This window comes from Leptodactylus fuscus, chromosome 11, assembly GCF_031893055.1.
Source record: "Leptodactylus fuscus isolate aLepFus1 chromosome 11, aLepFus1.hap2, whole genome shotgun sequence".
NCBI classification, from domain to species: domain Eukaryota; kingdom Metazoa; phylum Chordata; class Amphibia; order Anura; family Leptodactylidae; genus Leptodactylus; species Leptodactylus fuscus.
The window spans coordinates 29,603,655-29,628,563 of NC_134275.1; the positions used below are offsets into that span (position 1 = coordinate 29,603,655).

A 24,909-nucleotide genomic window follows, 5' to 3' on the forward strand; every position below is an offset into this window, starting at 1 on the left:
TGCACTGTGCCTGTGATTATTCCAGCATCTCAGCACCTAGCTGGAGCATCATATAATGAGCGTGGTGTTGGTGTTGATGATCCGGCATTTTGGCAGCTGTCAAGCTGGCCTGCCGCTGAACTTGTTCCTCGCGCTGTGCCCATGATTGTTCCAGCATGTCAGCAGCTCGCTGGGACGCCATATAATGAGTGTGTTGTTGGAGTCGATGATCCCCCTCAGTTGCACTTGAGGAGAACTGTGTGACTTCTGGCTACCTTCATAGCTGTTGTAGTTTGCGACAAATTAGAATTTCTTTTTCCAAGCATGTTTAAAATTGGCAAGCTGCCAATTTGGATTTAAGGTGTTTGCCCATGTCTTTTTGTCAGCACTGGAGCAGATCAGATAATATGCAAATGTGTATACACACTGTGGGTTACCGTGTGTTTACACAGAGAGATAGCAGGCCTGACTTTCTCAGAAGCTGAGATAAGAGCTGTGTAATATAGTATGTGAAATTAAATTCATAACAGTTATGAAGCCATGTAATATACCGGGATAAATTGTAGCCTATATTTTAAACGAGGTTAAAATTTATCTGTGTGCCGAATTTCATTCAAATCCATTCACCCGGTTTTGCACTTTTATAATATTATAGTAGGATAGGATACTATATTAAACTGCTCTTGGCAGCAGCATTATTTCAGTTAATTGAAGATTGCTGATAATGCAAGGTCTGTTATCTTCCTATGTAAACACACAACTAACCCTCAGCCTATTGTGTACATGCATTTGCATATTATCTGATCTGATCCAGGCAGTGCTGACAAACTGGATGCGAAAACAACTTTAATCCGAATTGGCAGTTTGCTCATTTTAAACATGAGAGAGGGGGGAGAGAATCTAATTTGTTGCAAAATTCTATAACGACGACAGCTATGAAGGTGGCCAGAAGTCAACAGAGTTCTCCTCAAGCGGAGCTGAGGGGGATCATCGACGCCAACAACACACTCATTATATGGTGTCCCAGCGCGCTGCTGAGATACTGGAACAATCACAGGCACAGTGTGAGGAACAAGTTCAGCAGCAGGCCAGTTTGAGAGCTGCTGAAATGCGGGAGCAGGTGGATCATCGATACCAACAACACGCTCATTATGTAGCATCCTAGCGAGCTGCTGCGATGCCAGAACAATCACAGGCACGGCATGAGGAACATGTTCAGCAGCAGGACAGCTTGAGAGCTGCCGAAACGCTGGAGCACGCAAACTATCGACAGCAGCAATTTGCTGAATATAGGCAGATCATCGATGTCAACAACATGCAGATGAAGTCACGGGCAGAGGCTTATATATATAGTAGGCTTATATGATAGAGGAGAGAAGATGAGCTCTGTCATATATGGGATTATATTTTAGAGAGAGAGAAGCCGAGCTCTGTGATATATAGGTTCATATGATAGAGGAGAGAAGCTGAGCTCTGTCATATATGGGGGTTATATGACCGGGGGAGTTGTGTTAAAGCATTAGTCCACACTTTCTACTGCTCTATTATCTAAAAATACAATTTGTGAAATTTATGTAATCTTCATTCAATGCTGACAGAGTTAGACTCACCCCTTTAGAAGTGATATTGTAATACTTGGTATAAGAAGTATTATTATCACAATATTAAAGGTTGTCCACGATAAATTAACAATTACTGGCTAAGTCCCCCTTGCCCCCCCCCCCCCCCCCAAATTACTAATACCGTATATCTTTTTTTCCCTTATTGTATAGTTTTTCAGTAATTTATGTGGGTCAGTTGACCTACATGTATTACATTTTTTACCTTTCCACTGATGGGTCTTCGGTCCAATCCAGATCCTGACCCATTAGGTCAGTGTAAAGGCCTTGCCCCATTGTACTTACATTCATCCAGGGAAGGCCGCCTCCTCTTCTTCTGTGTGCCAGCTCCCCATGCATGCACAATAGTTCCTGGGAAGCTGGCACACAATACTTACCTAACTTCTCTAGCTTCTGATCTGGAGCTAAGCCGTGACGTCACTTCTAGCTCCAGGCAGTGTGGGAATCCTGCAGCGCTCCAGGACACATTGACAAGAGGAGGAGACAGGAAGACGGGTAAGTAAGATGTGGTGGACTGAGTTAGTGAGTGAGTGAGTGAGTTAGTTAGTTAGTTGGGCAGGCTAGTAGTGGGTAGGCTAGCTAGGGAGACAGGTAGAGGATGTAAGGGAATGAGAGAGAGCAGGAGGGAGCAAAGCATTATGGTCCTTGTAGAATAGAAGCACAGGAAGCTACACTATGTGAAGAAATGCAGAAGATGCCAGGAACCATGAATGGATTGATCAGCAAAGAAAACACATCAACACCCTGTATAGCGAAAAACTATGTTATAGATGGAATCAATTGGTTAGTGAAGACTTGAGACAACACATAACTTCACATAGAAACAATAACAATAATTCACTACTGAACAAGCATTGATGTATCCAACAGTCATCTAAGTGAAGTTTGCGTCACCAGGCCTCCCTCAGTTCTTTAGGATCTCCTCAAGCCTCCATCAGATCTTTTCGTCCAGCGCTTCCCCATTGATCCCAACCTGTATATTTTTAAACCATATTTTACCCAAACTTCTGTCCTTATTCTCCTTGTAGCCTGATGTCATTGTTCCCCACTGATGATCAAATAAGGATTTTGATTTGTCTTCTTATCATTATGCCATATTCTTCTTTCCTTGCTATCACCTCTAGAGTCTCCTTTATTTCCATCCTGAAGATCAAAATCCCACAGAAAAGTGCAGTGAGCTACCAGTAGTTGGCGCCCTTCATACTTATATTGAATGGCAAGCTCTTGTGGTCTCAGGTGCTTTTGAAATGTAGGGGATATTCTTGTTGTTCAATATTATAATTATTAATACTGTCTATAATATTTCTTACATTAATTTATACAAGTATTTATAGGAATATCAGAGGAACGGCACAACCCAGGTTTATATGAGAAGGATCTCCAGAATTGTTATTGTGACAAAGTATCTACTAAAACCAATGTGTCCGGATGGGTGACAGGTTCTCTTTAACCAAATTCAACTTCTATTATTCTCTATTTATATCAGGACTTGACTGAAAATGGATGTAGTGTAGCAGTGGAAGAACCACTTCCAAGGATGTCTCCTTCACCATCTGCCGAAAAGAAGGACCTAAAAACCCGAGAGGAGAGAAGACCCATCACAGTTCATTTTGGTCAGGTAGGTGCTTATAATATGGCAAGTTCATAAATAATTTCCATGTGACTATAAACATTATTATCTCTACAGTACATGTAGAAAAAAGTAATTTGTTATTGATGAACGTCATGTGTCCCTATAAGAGAAGCTCACACACCTACTGTCTCTATCCCCCTTTCCTTATAGATTGTAAGCCTTTGTAGGCAGGGCCCTCTGTCCCGCTATACAAGTTATATTAGTATTGTGCTTGTTTTTGTGTATTTTGTATGTGAAACCTCAAATGTAAAGTAGCATGGAAATAATAGTGGTCCAACACAAAAGATAGTAATAATAACAGCAAACGTCTTAGACTACATGCATATGGCATCCAAGTGTCATCCATCACTCAATGACTTCTATGGTTCCGTTAAACTCTGTTCTAATTCCCCAGAGCAGGATAGGACCTTCTCTATAGTGGGAATGGAACAGAACATCAGACCCCCCCCCCCCCCCCATAGGAAGAGCCTCAGCTTGCACATTCGGTCGTGTACATGAACCACAGGTTCACAATAGTCTCTGTAATTGCATAGCTTATATTTTAATATTACTATAGGTAGAGTCCATGTTATTGCTGTCTATAACCTTATCATTTATTCACTGGTAACACTTAGGATATGTTCACACAGGTCAGACCTCACACTGATTTCAGCGCAAATTCTGCATCTAAACCTGCAACCCCTATTACATGCTCCGTAACTTTTTGCTCTGAGTTTTAGTTGTGCGGCGGCAGCATAACTATATTTTCCTGTAGAATCCACACAGAAAAGCCCAGGATTACCTCAATTTGGTTAATCTTTATGCAAATCCTTCTACTGCTGTGCAAATCTATGGCTGACATCTGAGGATCAGTCTCGGGTGTATACCATGGAAAATATCATCTGTATTAGGATCCCCCATGTGAATTTAGCCATTTGCATCTGATTCTGCAAGCAAAATATAGCCTATAATGTGTACTTGTCATCTTCAGAGTATATAATAGTTCATGGAAAGCCTAAATTTTAATCCTGTATGCTATAGAGCTGTACTTCTATAAGGCTGGACTCACACAGCTATAGTACATCTATATTATATGGATCATACTAAAGCCACAAATCCAGACCCAGGTCTAATGACCCCGGTAATGAGGTCTAGTAGACACATGGTCAGAAAGTGATTTGTGGGTTAATAAGGTCCATGCCACTGGTAAGGCATAGGCATAACAATTTATTGGCTATTTAGGTCCTAATAGACAAAGTTTGAATGAGCCGACACGCCTGGTGCCCATGTCCGGCCAAGGTACAGACAGGATAGAGCTGAAGACCACATCAGCACGGCTCGGGTTTTACAGTCATTGTCCACATGGTTATTTTTTTAATGTAAATGTTGTACAAGGTTTATTTACAATGAAACAGTTGTCTAGTGTTATGTAAGTGCAGAGGGGTCTTGATGGTCTTTTTTGGGGATTGTTTTGTTGCTGTATTACTCTGATGTAATATGAGAGGCACACGGTATAGTATGAGCCATGAGCGAACAACTGTATATACATGAAGCCGACACACCACCTAGTGGAAATCCTGGATACGAGGAGCAGTGAATGGACAGCAAGCAAGTTCTTGCAATGTTCTGTGCATACTCTGTACACATACAGCCAAAGCATTCACTGCCTACCTATGTGGGTCTTACTTGTAGCATCAGTAATATTAACCCGTCGTTGGATGAGATCTTATGGAGCACAGGCTGCCCCAATTTGTATGAAGTAATGGTTACACATGCATGCTGCTGCTCCATTCATCTTTATGGGACTTAATGGAGATAGATGGAGCGGCAGCATGTGCGTCTGGTTCATACGGCCACCCAGCAATCACTTATCATGTGGATAAGAATAGACCTTATTTGTGGGGAAAACCCTGTTAAGGGTCATAATAACTTTTTATTTGAAACTATTGTTATATGGTTGGATTACTACATAATTATGGCGCCCCCTGGTGTTCTTTTGATTTTCTTGTTGAACGTCCACTATGCACATGGGACAAAGTCAGTTTTTGTGAGATGTAAACAGTAGCAGGATTTACTTTACTGTCAGTGATTAAGAAGATCAGTCACTGAGCTGCTGAGCATGTGTGTCCGTCAGTACTGGAAACATTAGGTAGACGTCCTACAAATGAACACAGGGGCATTTATTGTAATTAAACAATAATGTTTTGTGTGATCTAACCTGTAACTTGGGAAAACTCCCTTTAAAGTTAAATCGTCAATTGAATTATGTCTTAGACTCTGTTAACATCTGCATTATAGCTCATGTTTATAATGCCAACCAAAACACTGCACTGGATCCATCACACGACACCATTATGGACTTCACCAATCTGCGGCATAAATGACGCGCCTCCTATCCAGGTGTGAACAGCGCTCTACCTAGACATAAGTATATCAGCTGTCGTGGTGTATCATTGGGTGCTCAGTTTAGAACACTTATGAATACTTGTATACATAGGCCTCATTTACATTTCGAAATTTTACATTAATTTTGGGGCAGATTGCACCTTGATTCTGCCTCCCATTGTTTCCGATAGGAGACTGAGATTGCAGCAAGATGCTGAAACAATAAGCGTTCTGCTCGATCTTACCACAGATTAATCTGGGCCTTATGATTGGTGTAAAGTACCCCCAAATGTAAAGCACCATGGAATTAATGGTGCTATATAAATAAATAATAATAAAAAGTATTCCAATGGAGGGTGGAAACTGAAGAGGAATCCAGAGTGGATGTCCATTTTCTGATGTGTGAACAGGGGCTTAACATTTACAAACAGGTGAAAGATTCAGGAATCTAGAATTTCTGACTTACTGGTAACACATTTAGGGCTAGTTCACATGTTGCTAGGTGGTCGAGGAATTTGGTCAGGAATAAATCTGCTTCAGGAATTAGGAGGCATTTTTTGGAGCGTCTTTTGAGGTGCTTTTAGTTTTTGTTTTTCTCCTCCAGCACAGTGAATGGACCCTGAAAAAACCACGTCACAGTTTTTGCCAAAACGGCGTCAAAAAACGCGTCAAAAACCAACAGGGTTTTTCCACCTCCCATTGAGTCCTGTTGGTTTCTTCAGGTGGGAAGTGCCCGCGTGTACTGCTCGGCATGAGCAGAGCTAGCTGTACACTCCAGCACATCCCATTCACTTCAATGGGAGTGCTCGTAGTGAAAAAAGTAGCCCATTCATTTCTATGGGGAGTGCTTGTGTGCCGGCTCCCATAGAAATAAATGAATGAAAACTGCTTTATACGCCGCTGATTCTGAAAGTGTTTCACGTTCAGAATAAGCTGACGTTTACGTAGTGTGAATTCACCCTAAGAGCAGGCATGTAAAACATGTGGCCCAGCGGCCGCGCCTCACCCTTCGCAGAGAGCAGGTCTCCCTGGCTGCTCTCTGCCTGCCCCGCCCCCTCCTCCCCACACGCCGGGTGACGTGGCCACGTAATCAGGCCCGCACCCGACGTGTTCCTACATCTTACGCGGTCTCACATGACCGCTGCGCAGGCTGAAGAGCAGAAGCAGGTAAGCTTCTGCAGAAGAAATTGTGATTTTTCAAGTATTTAACCCCTATCCTACGGATAGGGGATAAATACTAGATTTATGATGATGGGGGGTTGGAGTGCTGGGGAAGGCTTGGGGTGCTGGGGGATTGGGGCTTTTTGATGTCTGTCTGGCCTTTCCTTGGGCTTGAGGACTGTTTTTTTTCCCACCCACCTTGTAATTCTTTCACTTGGGGGTTAATTGGAGCATTACAGTCTGTAGTGCTCCTATTAACCCCCAAGTGCAAGAATTGCAAGTGGGTGGGAAAAAACAGTCTTCAGGCCCAAGGAAGGGCCAGACATCCAGAAGTCCCCCAGCACCCCCCCCCACACACACACACACACACACACACACACCATTATTGGTGTCTGCCAGCTTTAACTGAGGTGCCATTTTACCGGCAATCGCAGGCACCTGGAGCAAAATTCGGGGCCTGCGTGCATTTTTATGGCAGCCAGGAGCCTTGTGAGGCTCCAGCCTGTCATTCTATACTTTCTATTGTAGGCTACTCTATGTAGCCTGCAATAGAAATGCCGGATTTTTGCGATGCATGTTATTAGTGATCAGTCCCCTAGACCCTAGCCATTAGCTGCTGTGTGCGGCCCTCGCAACAACCTCTTGTTACTCATGTGGCCCTCGGGGTACCCTGAGTTTGACATGCCTGCTAACAGTGTGGTGGATAATAGGAATGGTGCTAAAGAAACACACAACCTCATTGGAAGGATTTTACAAAACTGTTCCCCTGTGTTGATACAAACATAACCCAGAAAAGTACACCCTGGTCTATGTTGACCATTGACATACTATAACTAGTTTTCTTTAATATGAAACATGACAGGATGTCCCATATTTATTGAAAATTTTTCAGTTCATGATGTCAACTGTGTAAATCGAAAAAGTTGAAAATGATGACGTGCCCCAACTTTGCACAAAAGTGTAACAATTCAATTCAAGAAGTCTCCACATTTTGATACAGATCTCTGCCTGCCCATATCGGGGGACAAACTGATATTCTACTAAATCAAAATTTGCCTGTTTTACTGTAGAAATAAGGTGAGCTCCTTTAAAAAAAACTTTCCGCATATATTTCCAACTATCTCCTTTACTTGGATTTGGGTAAGACATGCTTAGTAGCTATAGGCCAATGAATGCCAAGACTTTTTCGTTGGGAGGTTCTCTTGTACCCCGATTTATGGCCATGTGGTGCTCCTTGCCCCATCAGTAAGAGGCTCATCAGTTTGTGTGTGTTATTCAATACTTATCCTCAGCTGCTGCAGACCTTCCATAAAATGATGATGGCGTTTCACATGTGTATATGCGGTCCATATATCGTCTGTAATTCCCAGAGTTAATCCCGTCCAGAGGCCAGGACTCTCAGCATTGTAGATGTCTGTAATGCTGGTAGTCCTGGAACCCCCATGAGTCCTGTACTGGAAACATGAATGCCATATGGGACCGCAGTCCCACAGGGGGGGTAGGAGCTCCTAGCATCATAGAATACCCTCACACTGAGAGTCTGGGTCTCTGGACAGATTCAGTCCTGGAGATACGGAAACTTTCCTAGATCAGTGCAGAGAAAAAACATCCGTTATTGACTCCTACTGAAAACAATGACATTTTAGCATGGCCGCATTATTATATGGACTTCAGAACAGAAGATGCTCCTAAGCACAGGTAAATTAAAAAAAAAAAAAAAAAAAGAGTGTGAACATACCCTTAAGCTGGCTATACACCTAACACAAACATTGGTTGAACTAGCCAATAGTATGGGATCATCCTCTCTCTCCCCTGATGGCAGATGTTAGGGGAAAGGAGGCTGGGGTATGTTGAATTTCCGGAAAGGTAAGTTGCTGCCACGGTAGGTCTCCTACTCCTCTGTGAACACATGCATGCTTCGCCAAACCTGATAATGCATGTGTATCAAGGGGTGGTAAGTAGAGATGAGCGAACACTGTTTGGATCAGCCGATCCGAACAGCACGCACCCATAGAAATGAATGGAAGCACTGTGACGCCGGCCGGACGCCGGCAAAGTCAGCGTCACAGGTGCTTCCATTCATTTCTATGGGTGCGTGCTGTTCGGATCCGCTGATCCAAACAGTGTTCGCTCATCTCTAGTGGTAAGGATAGCTGTCCCCAAATGACCACTCACCATAGCCAACTGGCCAACTTATGTCTTATGTATGGCCAACTTATCTCTCCAATAAAGGTATTAATCATAAAAAAAGATGTACTATATACTATACATATAAGAAGCCACCTTGATACCCTATGGGTTTATACTCCCCCTTGTATATGACCACAGAACGCCTTGGTGACTTCTATCCTTATAATGTACGCCTTATATATAACAATAGAAGGCTTCTCTGAATTCATGCCCTATTTCATCCGCTCCCATTGTTTTCACAGTGCCTTTGGACTTGGCATTCACAGACGTTTGCCGCCCAGACCTTGGGATAGCTGTAAGATTCTTCCAGCATTTCTGTATAATATTATCATCTCAGATGTGGTTACAGCACTGTTCCTCGACGCATATGTATTCTATATGATGTTTAAGCACACCCACACATAATATTATCTGTCCTGTGTCTAGGACGGCACATTTCTCCAGCTCCACGAGCGCAGTTTTTAGCAACACACCATACTTTAATGTCATCATTAGCCGGGGTTGCCTTTAAAGTCATATAGCATTACTATGCATGCGAGCCGGGGACACAATTAAAAGATACAAAAGCTTTGCCTCTAATACAGAGAAGACGAGATGTCCCTCTCTCCATTTCTCACTTGTTTTACATATCTCCTGGCATTATGCTAGTTTATGTAGAGGAGGCAGATTTTTTTAAAATGCATGCATGCGGATTAAGGTCAAGCCCCGTGTATCACTAATGCAGTTTCTCCTGGCTGTACGACTGCAGCTCCTGAATCCGGCAACAGCAGTAAGATGCCTTAATTGAGACACGCTGTCAGAGTGACAAACACATTTGCATACACTCTATTTATTCTCGCTGGAAAGGTCTGCAAGCTGCTGCCGCTTGAACATTTTTAATCAGCTTTTCTGTTAGCGAGCCGGCAGCTAGCTGTCCTAGTCTTGGCTGCTTCTTTATTATTTGACAGGTTAACTAGATGGGGGATGGGCATTTGGGGTTCAAACTATCTATTTTTTATTTTTTTTTTTGCTTCGTCTATGTGCGTTTTCTAAACTTAACAACAAGTAACTTCATCGCGCCGGATCTGGATTATATCGGTCGGATTTAGTCCTAATTAATGTATGTTTTGAAAAGCGTTCTGGAACGTCTGCCGGAATGATTTCTTAAAGGGACACCACTTGAATTAAATGTGTGGTTCAGCCCTATGCGATTCCTTGTTACTGGTGAATAGGTTTTACATCTTCTTCAACTAATGTAGTGATGTAGCAGAGCTGAATTTGTTGTTTAACTATTTCAGCCTACTTTTTCTAGTGTTTGTATCTTCAGTCGACATATATTACAATTTAGTATATAGCTGTATACATTTACATATACATCTTATGAGCACAGGTTTATCTTCTAAATACATATAGACAGAATTCTATATATATATATATATATATATATATATATATATATATATCATATATATATATATATCATATATATATATATATATCATATATATATATATATATCATATATATATATATATATATCATATATATCATATATATATATATATATATATATATATATATATATATATATATATATATATATATATATATATATATATAATATTTATTAGTGACCTTTATAACTGTATTAATAGTGGCAGTACATCCAATTTTCTAGGAGAATATGATATGTATTATTTAAAAACTGACCTATTGTATCCCCTGACCTTTTTAGTTGTATATACCCATACACTGCTCCACTAAGTCCCCGCTCGCTGTTTTTTATTGGCACCTCAGTACCATACCTATATATAGCATTACTTTTGCCTGATGGTACAAGGGTGTTGTCATGTGGAGGAACCCCTCTGTCCAGTGATGACGCTGCCCACATGATGGTATAATTTTAGATTGGCTTTCCTTTTCCCGGGCAAAGAATCGGTTCACTGCCTTTAGTCTGTATCTAAATAAATAAAAAAGACATATTGGTGGCGCTCCACCCAAAATGTGGCTCCGTGATGGCTGCCACGCAGTATAATGCCCCCTTTACAGCCCCACACAATAGAGTGCTCCCTTACTGTCCACAGTAGAATGCTTTATTAGTGCCCCCTCACACAGTGTAATGCCACTTTTTGTTCCCCGCACCATATAATGCCCTTTTATGGCCCCCATACACTATAATTCTCCCTTAGAGTCTACTATGCAGTATAATGCGCTAATATGGCCCCCAGACAGAAGTTGTGCCATAGAAATAAAAAAGATAATACTTGCCTAATGTTCCCACATAGCGGTTTGCATGTCTCCTCCCACTTGTCCTGTTTCCAACTGAATGCAGCAGGTGTCATGTTGTTGCGACTGCCTGCACCCAGCCACAGACAGCATTAGTCATAACCTGAACGGTGAGCAGGGAGCTGACACTTCTCATAACAATTCAAGATAAGATAATTCATTGTTATTTATAGAGCAGCATCAACTTTTGAAGGACTTTAAGACCCCATACTAGTAGGTTTTCAGGTGAGCTATTCCTCCTATACATATGCATGTTTGGTAGGTTCTTCCGCGGAGTCTCCAACGGAGTCTTCACCGCAGACATGAACTTAGCTTTAGTTACATGCAGTCCAGAGTAAAACTGTATGCAATATCTTATCAAAATGGATTTTACAAAAAAGCAAACTCAGCCCTGCTTCATCTATATTTAGTAGACCTGACATTTCCATGTGACGGCCATTAGAGATATCTACTAGCCTAGAACTCAGATTTTACATTAATTGGCAATCATCGTTCAGTATATAACTTCAATAGTAAGTTAAATGGTCACTAATGTTTCAGACAACTTAGTCTCATTTACTTGAGCATGTGATTCTGGACCAAATGCAATGCAGTTTAATTAAAAATGGTTCTGTTTTTTTTTGCCTGAAAAACCTCTCTAAAGTTGCCGCCACTAGGTGTTTCTTTTCTACCTAATTTGCAATTCACTCTTGTTACCAAGAAACTGGGTCCATAGATGCCAGGGAGACTTTAAGTGTAGAAGGTGGTTGTTTTCTTTCTTCACACAGTAAAGGAAGAGGGGAGGGCTTGATTCTCCTCACATTCATATGGACATTGCAGAGGATTCTGCAAATCTCACAGTTTAAAATGTGAGAAAAGTCTTCTAAGTCCTTGTATGTACTTCTGGCTGCTTGTGTGATTACAGATGGAATATTATACATAGACAGCCAGCAGCTTTGCTGCTCATAGATTGCGGGGTTTTTTTTCTTGTGTTTTATCTGCTTTTGCTGCATGTATTTGCCCTATATTAACAATATAGTGTTCCTAGATCCCCTATATTATGATCACTTGGGCATTTTTCTGCTATTCTTAGCTATTGTACATTTACTCCTGGAAGTTTAGCACATTATGAATGCAAAGACAAATGCAAAATGTGCTGCAGCAATAATGTGATTATAAGCAGCAGACAAGCTGATAGGACAACATGTATGATGGCTTATAGAGACATAGAACAGACTGCCCAGCAAGACTCTGCACATACTTCAACTTTTCATGAAAACTTAGATACCTTTAACTTCATTCATTTTGTTGTTGATTTTTACCTATAATTAAAGGCTTTGTTTGACTTTGGAAGCAAGTCAGCTTTTTTTCTTGAAACAGTGCCACTCTTATCTTTAGGCTCTGTGTGGTATTGCAACTCAACTTCATTCACTTGGCTTAGTGCACTTCTATTAGTGCTCTCTTGTAACCAAATCCCAGTTGTAATTTAGTATTATTTTTCCAAGTATAAAGTGCCATGTGTGTCTGAGATTTATGTACAATGTATTTACATGCCATGCACCTGCCCGTGCCAGCTCACTCCTCAGTACAGTAGCTTTGTTAACTCTATGTAATAGTTTCCTGACATTATCTGTTAAAATGTGCTAATCGTTGTGAAAGTGGAATTATCCGGCAGTGCGGAGGCATTGGTGCAGAACACACCCCTGACCTATACTTCTTACTAATAAATGGCTCGGTACGCTTGCGAGCTTCCACGTATGAATTAACACACTGTGCAAATGTAAACAGAGATCCACTTAACAAATATATGGAAAGTCAAAGATTTAAAGGCCATGGCGGATGTATATAAGATGCATTTACATTTGCCAGAGCGGGAAAGCAGAGCTATTCTTTATAAGCTGCATGAAGCGCATACATATTTGTTGAAAGCTGTGTCTACATAGCAGAAGCTAGTCTCATACTGATGAGACTCACAAGGTCTTTGCGGGTGCTTTCTACTACCACGTTATTCTGTATGCTGTGCATGGCTATAGGATCCGTGTGCACACTTAATGCTACTCATACAGTGCACACTTAGTTTTTTCCATTCCTTGCTTGCTATAAATTACTGTTCCCAGTATACGATAAAAAACGGTGCGAGTACAGCATAGAATTTAAAGAGAACCCGTCGTCTCTCTAGGCATGCTTGTTTTAATAGATTTTTGTATTCACCACATGAAATTCTGGAAAATCTTTTTTCATAATTCTGTTTTTTAACATTCCTCTGTCATTCCTCCTAGAAACGTAAGAATAAGTTAGCTGTGCTTTACCATACCTCCTGTCAATGGAGTTCCTCTGCATAGTCTTATACTGTCAGCACTGATTGGGTAATGTCACAGTCTACAAGGAGACGCCCCCTACTGGTAGCAATTAGTTGTCCGTTATAGGGGTTTTCTGAGAGTACAATATTGATTTCCTGTTTAGAATACTTTTTACTGACTCCAGCTTGTTTTTTGACTACTGTACCTCTGCTGCAAGCCCTGACCACAGCCTGCACCTGACCCTACTCTGCTTGACCTCTGCTGCCAGCCCTGACCACAACCTACACCTGACCATACTCTGCTTGACCTCTGCTGCCAGCCCTGACCACAGCCTGCACCTGACCCTACTCTGCTTGACCTCTGCTGCCAGCCCTGACCACAACCTACACCTGACCATACTCTTCTTGACCTCTGCTGCCAGCCCTGACCACAGCCTGCACCTGACCCTACTCTGCTTGACCTCTGCTGCCAGCCCTGACCACAGCCTGCACCTGACCCTACTCTGCTTGACCTCTGCTGCCAGCCCTGACCACAACCTACACCTGACCATACTCTGCTTGACCTCTGCTGCCAGCCCTGACCACAGCCTGCACCTGACCCTACTCTGCTTGACCTCTACTGCCAGCCCTGACCACAACCTACACCTGACCATACTCTTCTTGACCTCTGCTGCCAGCCCTGACCACAGCCTGCACCTGACCCTACTCTGCTTGACCTCTGCTGCCAGCCCTGACCACAGCCTGCACCTGACCCTACTCTGCTTGACCTCTGATGCTTTGCAGCAGTGTCTGTGCCAGCCATCATCTACAGTACGATATCAGGCACTCAAAGTCAACCAGAATTCTTTAGTTGTGCAAAAAAAAAAAAAAAATGTAAGCTTTATTACAAAAATGTGCAATCCAATAAAATAGGGTGAAAAGCTTAAATTTTGTTTTGCACAACTAAAGAATTCTGGTTGACTTTGAGTGCCTGATGTATTGTTCTATATAAGTCTGGGGTGAAACCCTATATAGTGTACCAAGTTATTAGTAGTGACATGGTTTTTTCAAACATCTACAGCGAGATTAGTCCAGATCCTGTCCTGGGGAATAAATTGGGGAGGCTACTTAGAAAACACCATAGGAGTGTCCTATACACAAACTGGTTAGTTGAAATAGTATGTCCACACTCCCTGAGTGTTGCACATGTGCAGTATGTGTAAATGGTTCCCTTCCTTTTTCCAATTAGTTGACTATACCATATATTGCAGGCTGCACCTTTTATAGGCTTCTTTCATATTACTTTTAATACTGTATTATCTGGTAAGGCTATAGGCTTCCGATTAGCCAAGCGAGGCCAAAAGAGTGTTTGTTTGGAAACCACTCGGCCCAGGGATCCCTTTTTTAATAGAGAGGATTCCACAGCAAACACTGCTATTCCTTACTGGACATCCAGTTTTAACAAGAGAGCCCATGTATGACTGATGCCACTGCATGTCAGGTATACGTCAATAGTATGATGTATATACCATAGATATACACACACACACACATACAGATGCTCACCTGTCCCATTGCTCACTGTCTTCCCTTGCCTGGCACAATCCAGGTCTTTTTACAAATTGCACACCCATTTCTAACATTCCCTGCACCCAACTACAGGGGATTCCAGTCTTTCAGTTTCATATAACCCTATACCTCCAAGTCTAGACTATTAACCCATTAAGGTCAAGGCTTGAGGATACAGTGATGGTCGCTTTTCAGCGATGTCCATATCCTACAAATAGCATTTAAACAGTCTGTTTTCTGTATTTTAATTAAGTGCTGAGGAATGCTGGGAAAAATCCCTCTCCCTAAATCAGAGGTGAGCTGGAGAAAGTAAGCAGGGGAAGAGGACAATGTGACATGTACATAGCTTTGTACTTAATGATACACTGGGCTCCACTGCTGGAAGGTTGTGAGAGGTGAGACCAGAACCGTAGAGAGAAATGTTTTAAAATGTGGGAGACTTTGTCCAGACAGAATTATTCATAATGGGAGAAGGATCCTTTGTTATTTTGATCTTGCATGTTGGTGGCAGAATTCTGAAGGCCTCTGAGCTTGACAGAGGTCACCAGGGGAAGCAGAAGCTGCAGAGATTTCTCTTTGTCAGGTTCTCTTCCTCCCCCCCTGCACCCTCCTCCATGAGCCACCCCACAAAGAGGAGTGATAATGGCCAGCCACTGTGCTGGAATGAAAGGGAATAGAGGCAGCAGGCAGATGAAAATCCCGTAAACAGTGTTCAGCGGAGGTATAATTGGGCTCTTCTCACGTTACGTCTTCCATAGCTGGAGCAACATCACCAGTGGGCATACTATTGAGCCCTTCCATGCTAATGAAATTCATGTCCATCAGTCACCCAGTGCAAATCTCAGACCTTGCCTTGACAACATCTTTATCTCTTGTCTGTTTAACCCCTTCGATTACCATGCTACTGTATAAAACGGGAAGACGTAAAGACATTGCACTTCTGTAGTGGCCACCCAAATGTACCAAGTATCATTCATTATTTTTAGTTTTGCCAAGTCAGTGGCATTGCTATATATGACTGGTGGGGCACATGCCCAGCGTGCTGCAGTGCAGAACTAGGAGACACTGACAGATGAGTCCACCCTTAGCGTTTCGTTTAGACTTTAGTTGAGCACTCCAATTTCTCACTGTCTAAATGAAATACAATATTGTGACATGCTTACAAAACCTAACTAGATAGACAAGGGCTGGCATAAAGTATGGTCAGAGCAATACGCACCAAAACAATACTCATAGAACACAAAGAGAGAAAAAATAGCTAATAAATATAACATTTTATTGAAGTATCAATAGGCTAGCACCCAAACGGCAATTTTTATTGGACCATTTATTGACATATTTCTTTAGCTCTTGTGTTCTATACTAGCAAAACCTTTCACAGGATGCTAGTCACAACCCAACCACTGGATGGCAACCTATAGACAAATATAGGATAGACTTCTCCCAACAGAGTATCATGAAATCTTGTTTTGTTTCTTTAGGTGAGATTTGATGAGTTAAAGGGGTATTCCCACGTCGCATACTCACCCGTCTTCGTTCCTCTAAAATCTTCTGTCTTCCGGCTTTGTTTCGTCATTGGTGGGCGGGGTCACATATGCAAAGCCAAGCGGCAAGATGCCGCCAGCCCTGCGTGCGCGCTCATACATCAGTCTAACCTTCACAATGCAAATACAGACCCGACACCCTGTGGGTCTGTATTTGCATTGTGAAGGGTAGACTGGTGTATGAGCTTGCACGCAGGGCCGGCGGCATCTCACCGCTTGGCTTTGCATTTGTGACCCCGGAGCGGAACAGCATCGCTTCTGCCGCTGCTGTCTTCATGCAGGGCAGAAGCATAGCGATGTGCCTGTGCCGGCGTCTAACAGTCCCCAGCATCCGCCTATTACAGCGGATGCCGGGGAGTTAGACGCCGGCACAAGTGAAGCCAGCAACATCGTTACTACCCCCCCCCCCCTCCTCCCACCAGACTCGCTCCCGTGCACTTAGCCCCTTCTCCCTCCCCCCTCAGAGCAGGCAGACACATCACTTGACTCAGGAGCAGCTAGGTCAGGGCTGTGGCCACAAAAAAATGAATAAAGTAAGATAGTGGCCAAACAAAGCAGTTTTGCTGAAGCAATGTATTTAGGAAAAGTCTTACATTCACATTAATAAGCAGTATAGATAGGATCCTTGTGACGGGACAACCCCTTTAAGATAAAAGATATAAAAAGGCACCACATGTCGTGTCAGAACTGAATATTTGGTGGGGTGAAAATAAGCCATTTGTTTTTATCTTCTTGCAATTGGCTATATTACAGGGTTTGCGTGGAACTTCAAAAACGTGGCTGCTTTCTTCTTAGGAAGTGACCTTATGTCTGTTGGTCACATGGCCATTCTGCAGCTCAGTCCCTTTTGTTTTAATGGGACTGAAACGTGGCATTACCATGTGACCAACAGACGTGAGGAAGAAGAAAGTAGCCATGTTTTACAATTCTGCACACCCTCTTTAAGACTATGACGTTATACAGTATTATTCTAATTTTTATTTGTTCATGCATTTATATGTGCAGATCATGAGTAAGGGTATCCCTGGATGAGTCCCTAAATTATAACGGGCCCTTTTGGCTTATGTTTAGGTGCTTTACATGGGTATATTTTTCACTGTCGTGAAAATGCTGTCAACTATGCTTTTCAGTATAGAAGATGCTGCAATTAATGGTGCGGAATCTTATTTTTCACATATCTATGCCATATATCTATCTTTTTAAGATAAAAAATAAAGTCTGAACATGGTTTTAATCATAAACAAATAAGTAAAGGCCCCAGAAATGAATACTACACCTCTCTATAGAAATGTCTCCCGCTTGCTCTTGCTCGCTCACCCCCATGACTATTTGCATCATCAAGATTCCAATTCATTATACAGTAATTTCCTATAATTATATAGGTGTTAATATGTATACCGTCTGCAAACCTCCCCAGCTTTGCATTCTTGTTAGAACTTAACCTCATTAACCCTTCTGTCACCAGAGGGGACACGCAGGCAGTGGCGGGCATTGACAGACCAGTAGCAGTTGTTTTCGCCTGGAGAATATGCATGTAAATATTTGTTTAAATTGTGATTTTAAGCCAAATGGAAGTTCTTTTCTCTTTGCCCTAAGCAGTGTTCAAAGCCGCGCTCAGTGCAATTCCCCTAATATCATCCTTTCACAGTCAAGACGGTGCAGGAGGCTGGTTTTATAAATCGGAAGCGTCTCCTAGCATTTCTCCCATTCTAAATGTGCGTTAGTGCTGCCTGAATTACATGCCTTCTCCACTGCTCTCAGCTCCCATCATTGAGCCGGTATCCAGCGCTCACAGCGAGACGCAAAGCTTCATATTAAACAGCCCCAGGGCTGTGCCACTTCTACATTCACCTAATTGATTGATCTGTGGGAAAATTAGAGCTTAGATTTCAATTGTGATTGATTGAAGAGGAAATGTTCTAAAAGATCCTTTTACAATAGCAAATAGTTTAATAGATTGTGATAGACATTTCCTTCAGCAGATCAGGTATCAAACGGAGGGAGATAAAGAAAGATGACGTCTACTGTAAAATATCTTTATATTACTCATTATCCGATCTGACATGTTTTTAGCTGAACTGTATAATTCTAGCTTTGTTTTTTTTTTCTAGCCTTATTTCATAGCAAAATCCTGACTGTAACAGTTCTTTCCATGCCTCTCGGTGTCTGTAAGAGCGGATTGGATGTCATGGAGGCCTTGGAGCACAGCTGGCTGGAATACGCCACGTGCGCTGACACTCTGACTGCTGCTTATAGCGGACACAACTTTACTAGTCTATGGGGGACCTTTAAGACTGTCTGGAAGTTACTGAGTAGTCTTAAAGGGAGTCTATCAACAGAATGCAGGATATCGACCCAGCCCCGCAGCTGGATAGATTAGGGTTTTGTGAATCAGAACTGTTGACATATTGCAGTTCTGATTCAGTTTTTTTTTTTTAAGGCGTATGGGCTTGATAGGAGTGGATTCAGAAATGGTGGTTTAGCAAAGGACCCCTTTAAATCAGCTGGTCTCTCTCTTTATGTAGAACCTTTCATGCTGGTGACTAGACAGAGACATGGTTGGCGTACCTGAATGCTTTAGCTATTAAATAATGGTCCTGAGCCGAAAACATCATTAGCTACATGTAGAAAACATAGATTAGATTGTCTACATGGTATCATGTAATACATTTAAAAACCAATTAAAAAAGTGGAGACTTTGCCCGTTTCCATCATTCTTTTACCTGTAAACACTGGTGGAATAAACATTAGAGTCTACGGACAGTTCCTCTAGTATTTGTATGCTCTAGTACTTTTATATAGAAATAGTTTGCTGTATGCCCATGGTGACGAACCTATGGCACGCCGTCAGTCCAACCAGGCTCCTCGATCGCTCAATAACGGGGAATCCGGGACAGCTGTCCCAGATCCCCCTTTGGAATAGATTTATTGCTTTGGCAAATCCCCCGCATCATAGCATAACGTCTTGTTGGAATGTCGAGCATGATGTTTAAGGGGGCTGTCACTAGAGGGCAGCAAACAGAGGCACTGTTGTCCTAAACACATCTTGGAAACATATTTGCATATTTTCCCATAATCCCCCAGTGGAGCAAAAACGGCTTTTCTAAGTCTCCATATGCCTGTGAAGGTGATCTCTCCTTAAGGATTGATAGTATCCCAATAACTAGATCCCCTAGTAAGCGAGCAATTCTTTTAGGTGTATGTGCAAGTGCGCATACACCTGAATATGGTTAGTGTAGGCCGCCGTACCACAGCTTACACTGACAGAAGATTGTACATTTGTGCCAACACAAGAGAGATGACATCATTCATCAGCGCCTTCTTTGAGGGCCACTGTGGAGCACACTGTACTGTTTGAGGGCCGCTGTGGAGCAAAGTGTACTGTGTGAGGGCCACTATGGAGCATACTTTTGTGTGGGAGCCACTGTGGAGCACATTGTACTGTCTGGGGGCCACTGTGGAGCACACTGTACTGTTTGAGGGCCACTGTGGAGCACGTTGTACTGTCTGGGGGCCACTGTGGGGATGACTGTACTGTGTGGGGGCCCCTTCACTATTTCTATCACACAGTATACTGTAAGTTGTATAGCAGACAAGATATTAGTACAGGCAGTTATAACATTGCACGGTCACTATAAAACAGATCCTATGCAATGTAAATAGTGAACGTTTATTGTACAAAATCATGCCAAATGCAGACTATTACCTTTCAGTTCCAAGTTGTTTTGTATCATTGAAAATTCCCAGTCACATGACCATATTTTGTGGGTCCATAACTGTCTGGAGTAATGGATCCGCACAATTTTAGGGTTAAATTGTCATGTTGGCACTTTGCGATAAATTAGTAGGCTTTGGGTTGCTGTTTTGGCACTCAGTCTCTAAAAGGTTCGCCATCACTGCTCTATGCCAATCCCTTCTATTGTACGGTAAATGTCACGTGACATTGATTTCTGTCATACAGCGGCTCGGAGGTTGTGCTTAAAAAGTGCATATAGGTGATAGTGAACCATAAGTGACATAATACCTAGTTATCAGCCTGCCAATGTGCACTGAATACAATATAGGCAATAAGAAGTGCATTGCTATGTATATAGTATCACATTATTAACATAACATTTATTCTATAGACACATTTACATGTGTCCCACCATTGAGACTATTCCTTTCTATCTAAAAATGCATGGGATCCTGAGTTATGTGATATCATAGTGACCACCTGAGATTTCAATGTCCTTGTGTTCTCTAAAGGAGGTCACCATCTCAGTAACCAAACTGCCTGGATTGTACTGCACCTGCACAGAACCACCTAACATAGTCACTGATGGTTTATGAGACTCCTTCCGTCACACAGCTGTAAGGTAGAAGATGACAGATCAGCTTTGCTGGTTGTATACTATTGTCACTATATGTAAATATCTATTAATATTTTGGTTCCTTAATGATCAATTGTCAGGTGTGCAGTCACCTAATACAAAGGAGGTGAGGGCATAGCATGTACTGCTGTGTATATAACCTCTCTATAGAGTTCAAAAGTTTCAAAATACTATTTGTAATAGGGTTTAATTAAGAATGTTGCTTTGTTAGGCTTCCGCAATGGTATATATAAGCACTACAATACAGGCTGTAGGATGCAGCTTCTTACCTAATCGATGAGACTGACTGCTCAGTGGCTCCTTCTCCACAACCACCTCTATACTTCTGAACAAACTTTTAGACTTATTTCTGACCAGATCAAAGTTCAACTTGTTGTGATCATGAATCAGCTTGAAAGATCTTCCAGGAGAGGTCATAGAAGGGCTGGAGAAGAAGCTGTTGGGCAGTCAGCCTGACAGATTGAAGAAATGGCACTCAGCAGCTTGTATTGTAGTGCTTATACATGCAAGCTGTAGAAACCAATTGAAGCAACATTTTTAATTAAACTGTATTAAAAAATACTTATTTAGCCCAAAATATACATTCAAGAACAAAAAAAAGTTGCAAAGATGTACATAGACTAAGACTTTATTCACTTTTTCCCACTTGGGTACACAGAAGACAGCCACCACATGGAGAGGAGTGCTTAAAGGGGCTATCAGAGATTGGACGACATCTAGCCAATATCCTAGAGACCTATTTCTTTTATGCTGGGTTCACACTAGCGTTCGACAGTCCGTTCTGAGGTTTCCATCTTCTGCATGTCTTTCACCGCGAAGAGCATAAAACGCTCACCGGCGCTCACGGCTGGACACCTTTCAAACCCATTCAAATGAAAAAAAAGAGTCCTGCAGCTTGTTGTTGCTCTGTTTTGTGCAGGAAACGGAAACCTGCAAAATGGACTCCCGGGCGCAGATGTGAACGAGCCCTTACTGGTTAACCCTGCGCCGTTTCAGTGCTGCCTCTGGTGCACTGTTGTGGCCCATGGATGACCATAATGGTCATGTGCTATAGATGTGATGTCATTGCAGTCAAAGACTGGTTGTTTGTACCAGGGCAGCTGTAGAACAGCGAGAGATTTGCCAGGTAAGTAATTGTACTTTCCTTTATTAAGGCATTTCCTACCACCATTGACTAGTATTTGTCCAATCTCAGGCAACCCCTTTAAGTTTGACTTTTTTGATGATGAATTACCCGTATCACAATAACCAAATACGAAATATTCCACTAGCAAACCATAGCATGCATAACATTGGGCATCACGGTGGCTCAGTAGCGATGGAGTCCTGGGTTCCAGTCCAGCCAAAGACCACATCTGCATGGAGTTTGTATGTTCTCCCCGTGTCTATGTGGGTTTCCTCCCACACTCCAAAGACATACTGATTGGGAATTTAGATATATGGGACAGTGTCGATAATATCTACAAAGTGCTGCAGAATATGATGGCAATATACAAGTAAATAAGCATAAAAATACCAATTTTGTTATCTATTTCCTACCCATATGATTATAGGTCATTACCCAATATTACGCCAACATGTATGCTACTGATTTTGTGATCTCCGAGATTTCCAAGGAAACCAGACCCCCATCTTGTTGACTGGGTATTCCTGTCCATATTTGCATTCATTGTGCTGATGCTGCATGTCTATGATATGTTGAAACACAGGGGGCTATTTTTGCGGAGGCAACATATTGTGCATGTTTTCCGTTTGTTTCAGCACTTTGAAAGCACACATCACGGTGGGAAGCGCTCGCCAGCGTCTCCTCTCTCCCATGCGCCCTTTATTATGTGTGTTCGAGCAGCAGCTGCACAAATCCATAAGCAGTGTGATTAGTGAGTGACACGCAGTGCTGGGCCTGCCTTGCTACAGAAATGACCAACAGCAAGTCCCAGGTGCTCTCCACCTTTATATTAATACCACTCTGCTGTATAAATGAGAAGACGCTGTGCATAGGAGCTGCCCTGGAGGATTTCATTTGACAGTCAGATTTCCCGGCAGTTGCTCTCTTCGTTAGGCTGCAAGAAGTACCTAATAAGCCGGTGGAAGGAGATGCCTGTGTTCCTGTCTGAGGGACAGCTTTAGCACACACACATCCAGCAGGGCTGATCATTACAAGGGCGTTCGGCACCATGAATAAAAAGTGTCACTAGCACTCCCCCTTCCTCCCGGTATAGTATGTCAGCCCTGTCACACACACAGCGCAGGTGGCACAGCTCCGTCTTAGCAAATTGGAGAGCAGATCCCTCCTCGGCTCGCTGTCTGAAGCTGCAGAGGAACAGCTGTGAGCCTTTAACTGGGATCTAAAGGCAGCAGGACAAGTCAGGGACTCCCCATCTTTCTAAAATCTGTCGGGTATCAAACAGTATGAGCTACTGTATTCATTACTGGCCAACTCTTCAAATACATTTTGTCAGAGCTTTCCTTGTCTTTGTTACACGCGCAGCAGTGCATTTTGGGGCTCATGTATCATTGTGCGCTTGACCGAAAAATGACGTTTGGGGAAAATGTGCTCCATATTTATGATAGAAGTGCAATGTTTAATGGGGCGACTAATGACTGTTCCAGACATGTTCGGGTTTTAATGAAAGGGTTCGGGATAACAGGTCACAGGTATTGATATATATATAATATATATATATATATATATATATATATATATATATTCGTGCACTTGGTAAGGGTTTTGCAGAAAAGGACAAATATGCTGCGAGCCTCTATAAAGTGTATACCTGTGTCTGTAGAATTTTAGACTCTTTTAAAGGGCAAAGAAATAAAACTCTTGTGGTATGTTCCACTGATTCGAAGGGTGAAAACGCATCTGAATCGGGAAAACTCCTCAAATCTTCCAAGTTAGTGATGGTCACTTCTTTTTTTTTTTTCTTTTTTTTTTTTTTTTTTGTGTGTGCTGCTTATTCGTACCAAAGTTGTAAGGTGGTTCTTGAGGAGAATGCCTTGCTCTGTGTGCTTTGACAGTGTTTCACCAATTTGGGATGAGACACGTCTTCTTTTCGTGATGTGGACACACCCATTTTTGAAATGTGACTGGCACATAAAATACCCACTTTACATTTTAGAAGGAGCATTGCACTGGGCCCCGGACAGGTGCCCACATAATCCTTTGATCCATAGGATGGCCCAAAAAGAGAATGCAAAGTGAGGCAGAAACCTAAAAACATGTGCCTGAATTTTTTAACAGGTATTTTATGCCATGTGAACATACCATTAGAATTCTGTGGTGTTTCATTCTTCTGGAACTTTGTGAAGGTATTTCAAAATGGGAATTACCATTTAGCTTTTCAATACAGTGTGTGGCCACACAGATCTATTGTTTTAAGTGTTAGAGTATGCATGGATGCTTTCCCCTTTCAAGGAGTTGTCAAAGTAGTCATACATTTCCAGGAGGAATAAAAGTAAATAATATAACTTAAAACTCTCCAACTTGGTGCTCTGCCCATTGACTATATACAGTACAGACCAAAAGTTTGGACACACCTTCTCATTCAAAGAGTTTTCTGTATTTTTATGACTGTGAAATTTGTAGATTCACACTGAAGGCATCAAAACTATGAATTAACACATGTGGAATTATATACTTAACAAAAAAGTGTGAAACAACTGAAAATATGTCTTATATTCTAGGTTCTTCAAAGTAGCCACCTTTTGCTTTGATTACTGCTTTGCACACTCTTGGCATTGTCTTGAGCTTCAAGAGGTAGTCACCGGAAATGGTCTTCCAACAGTCTTGAAGGAGTTCCCACAGATGCTTAGCACTTGTTGGCCCTTTTGCCTTCACTCTGCGGTCCAGCTCACCCCAAACCATCTCGATTGGGTTCAGGTCTGGTGACTGTGGAGGCCAGGTCATCTGGCGTAGCACCCCACCACTCTCCTTCTTGGTCAAATAGCCCTTATA

The 24,909-nt window shown here is 42.2% G+C and overlaps 1 protein-coding gene across 4 annotated transcripts in view; it reads left to right on the forward strand.

The window, feature by feature from the left end:
- Positions 1-24,909, forward strand: part of DENND1A (DENN domain containing 1A) — a 553,473-nt gene that overhangs the window by 473,928 nt on the left and 54,636 nt on the right. For all 4 annotated transcript variants that reach the window (XM_075260171.1, XM_075260173.1, XM_075260172.1 and 1 more), the window contains exon 19: positions 3,085-3,216. In XM_075260171.1, the coding sequence (XP_075116272.1) occupies positions 3,085-3,216 (132 nt within the window). The remainder of the gene's footprint in view (positions 1-3,084; positions 3,217-24,909) is intronic.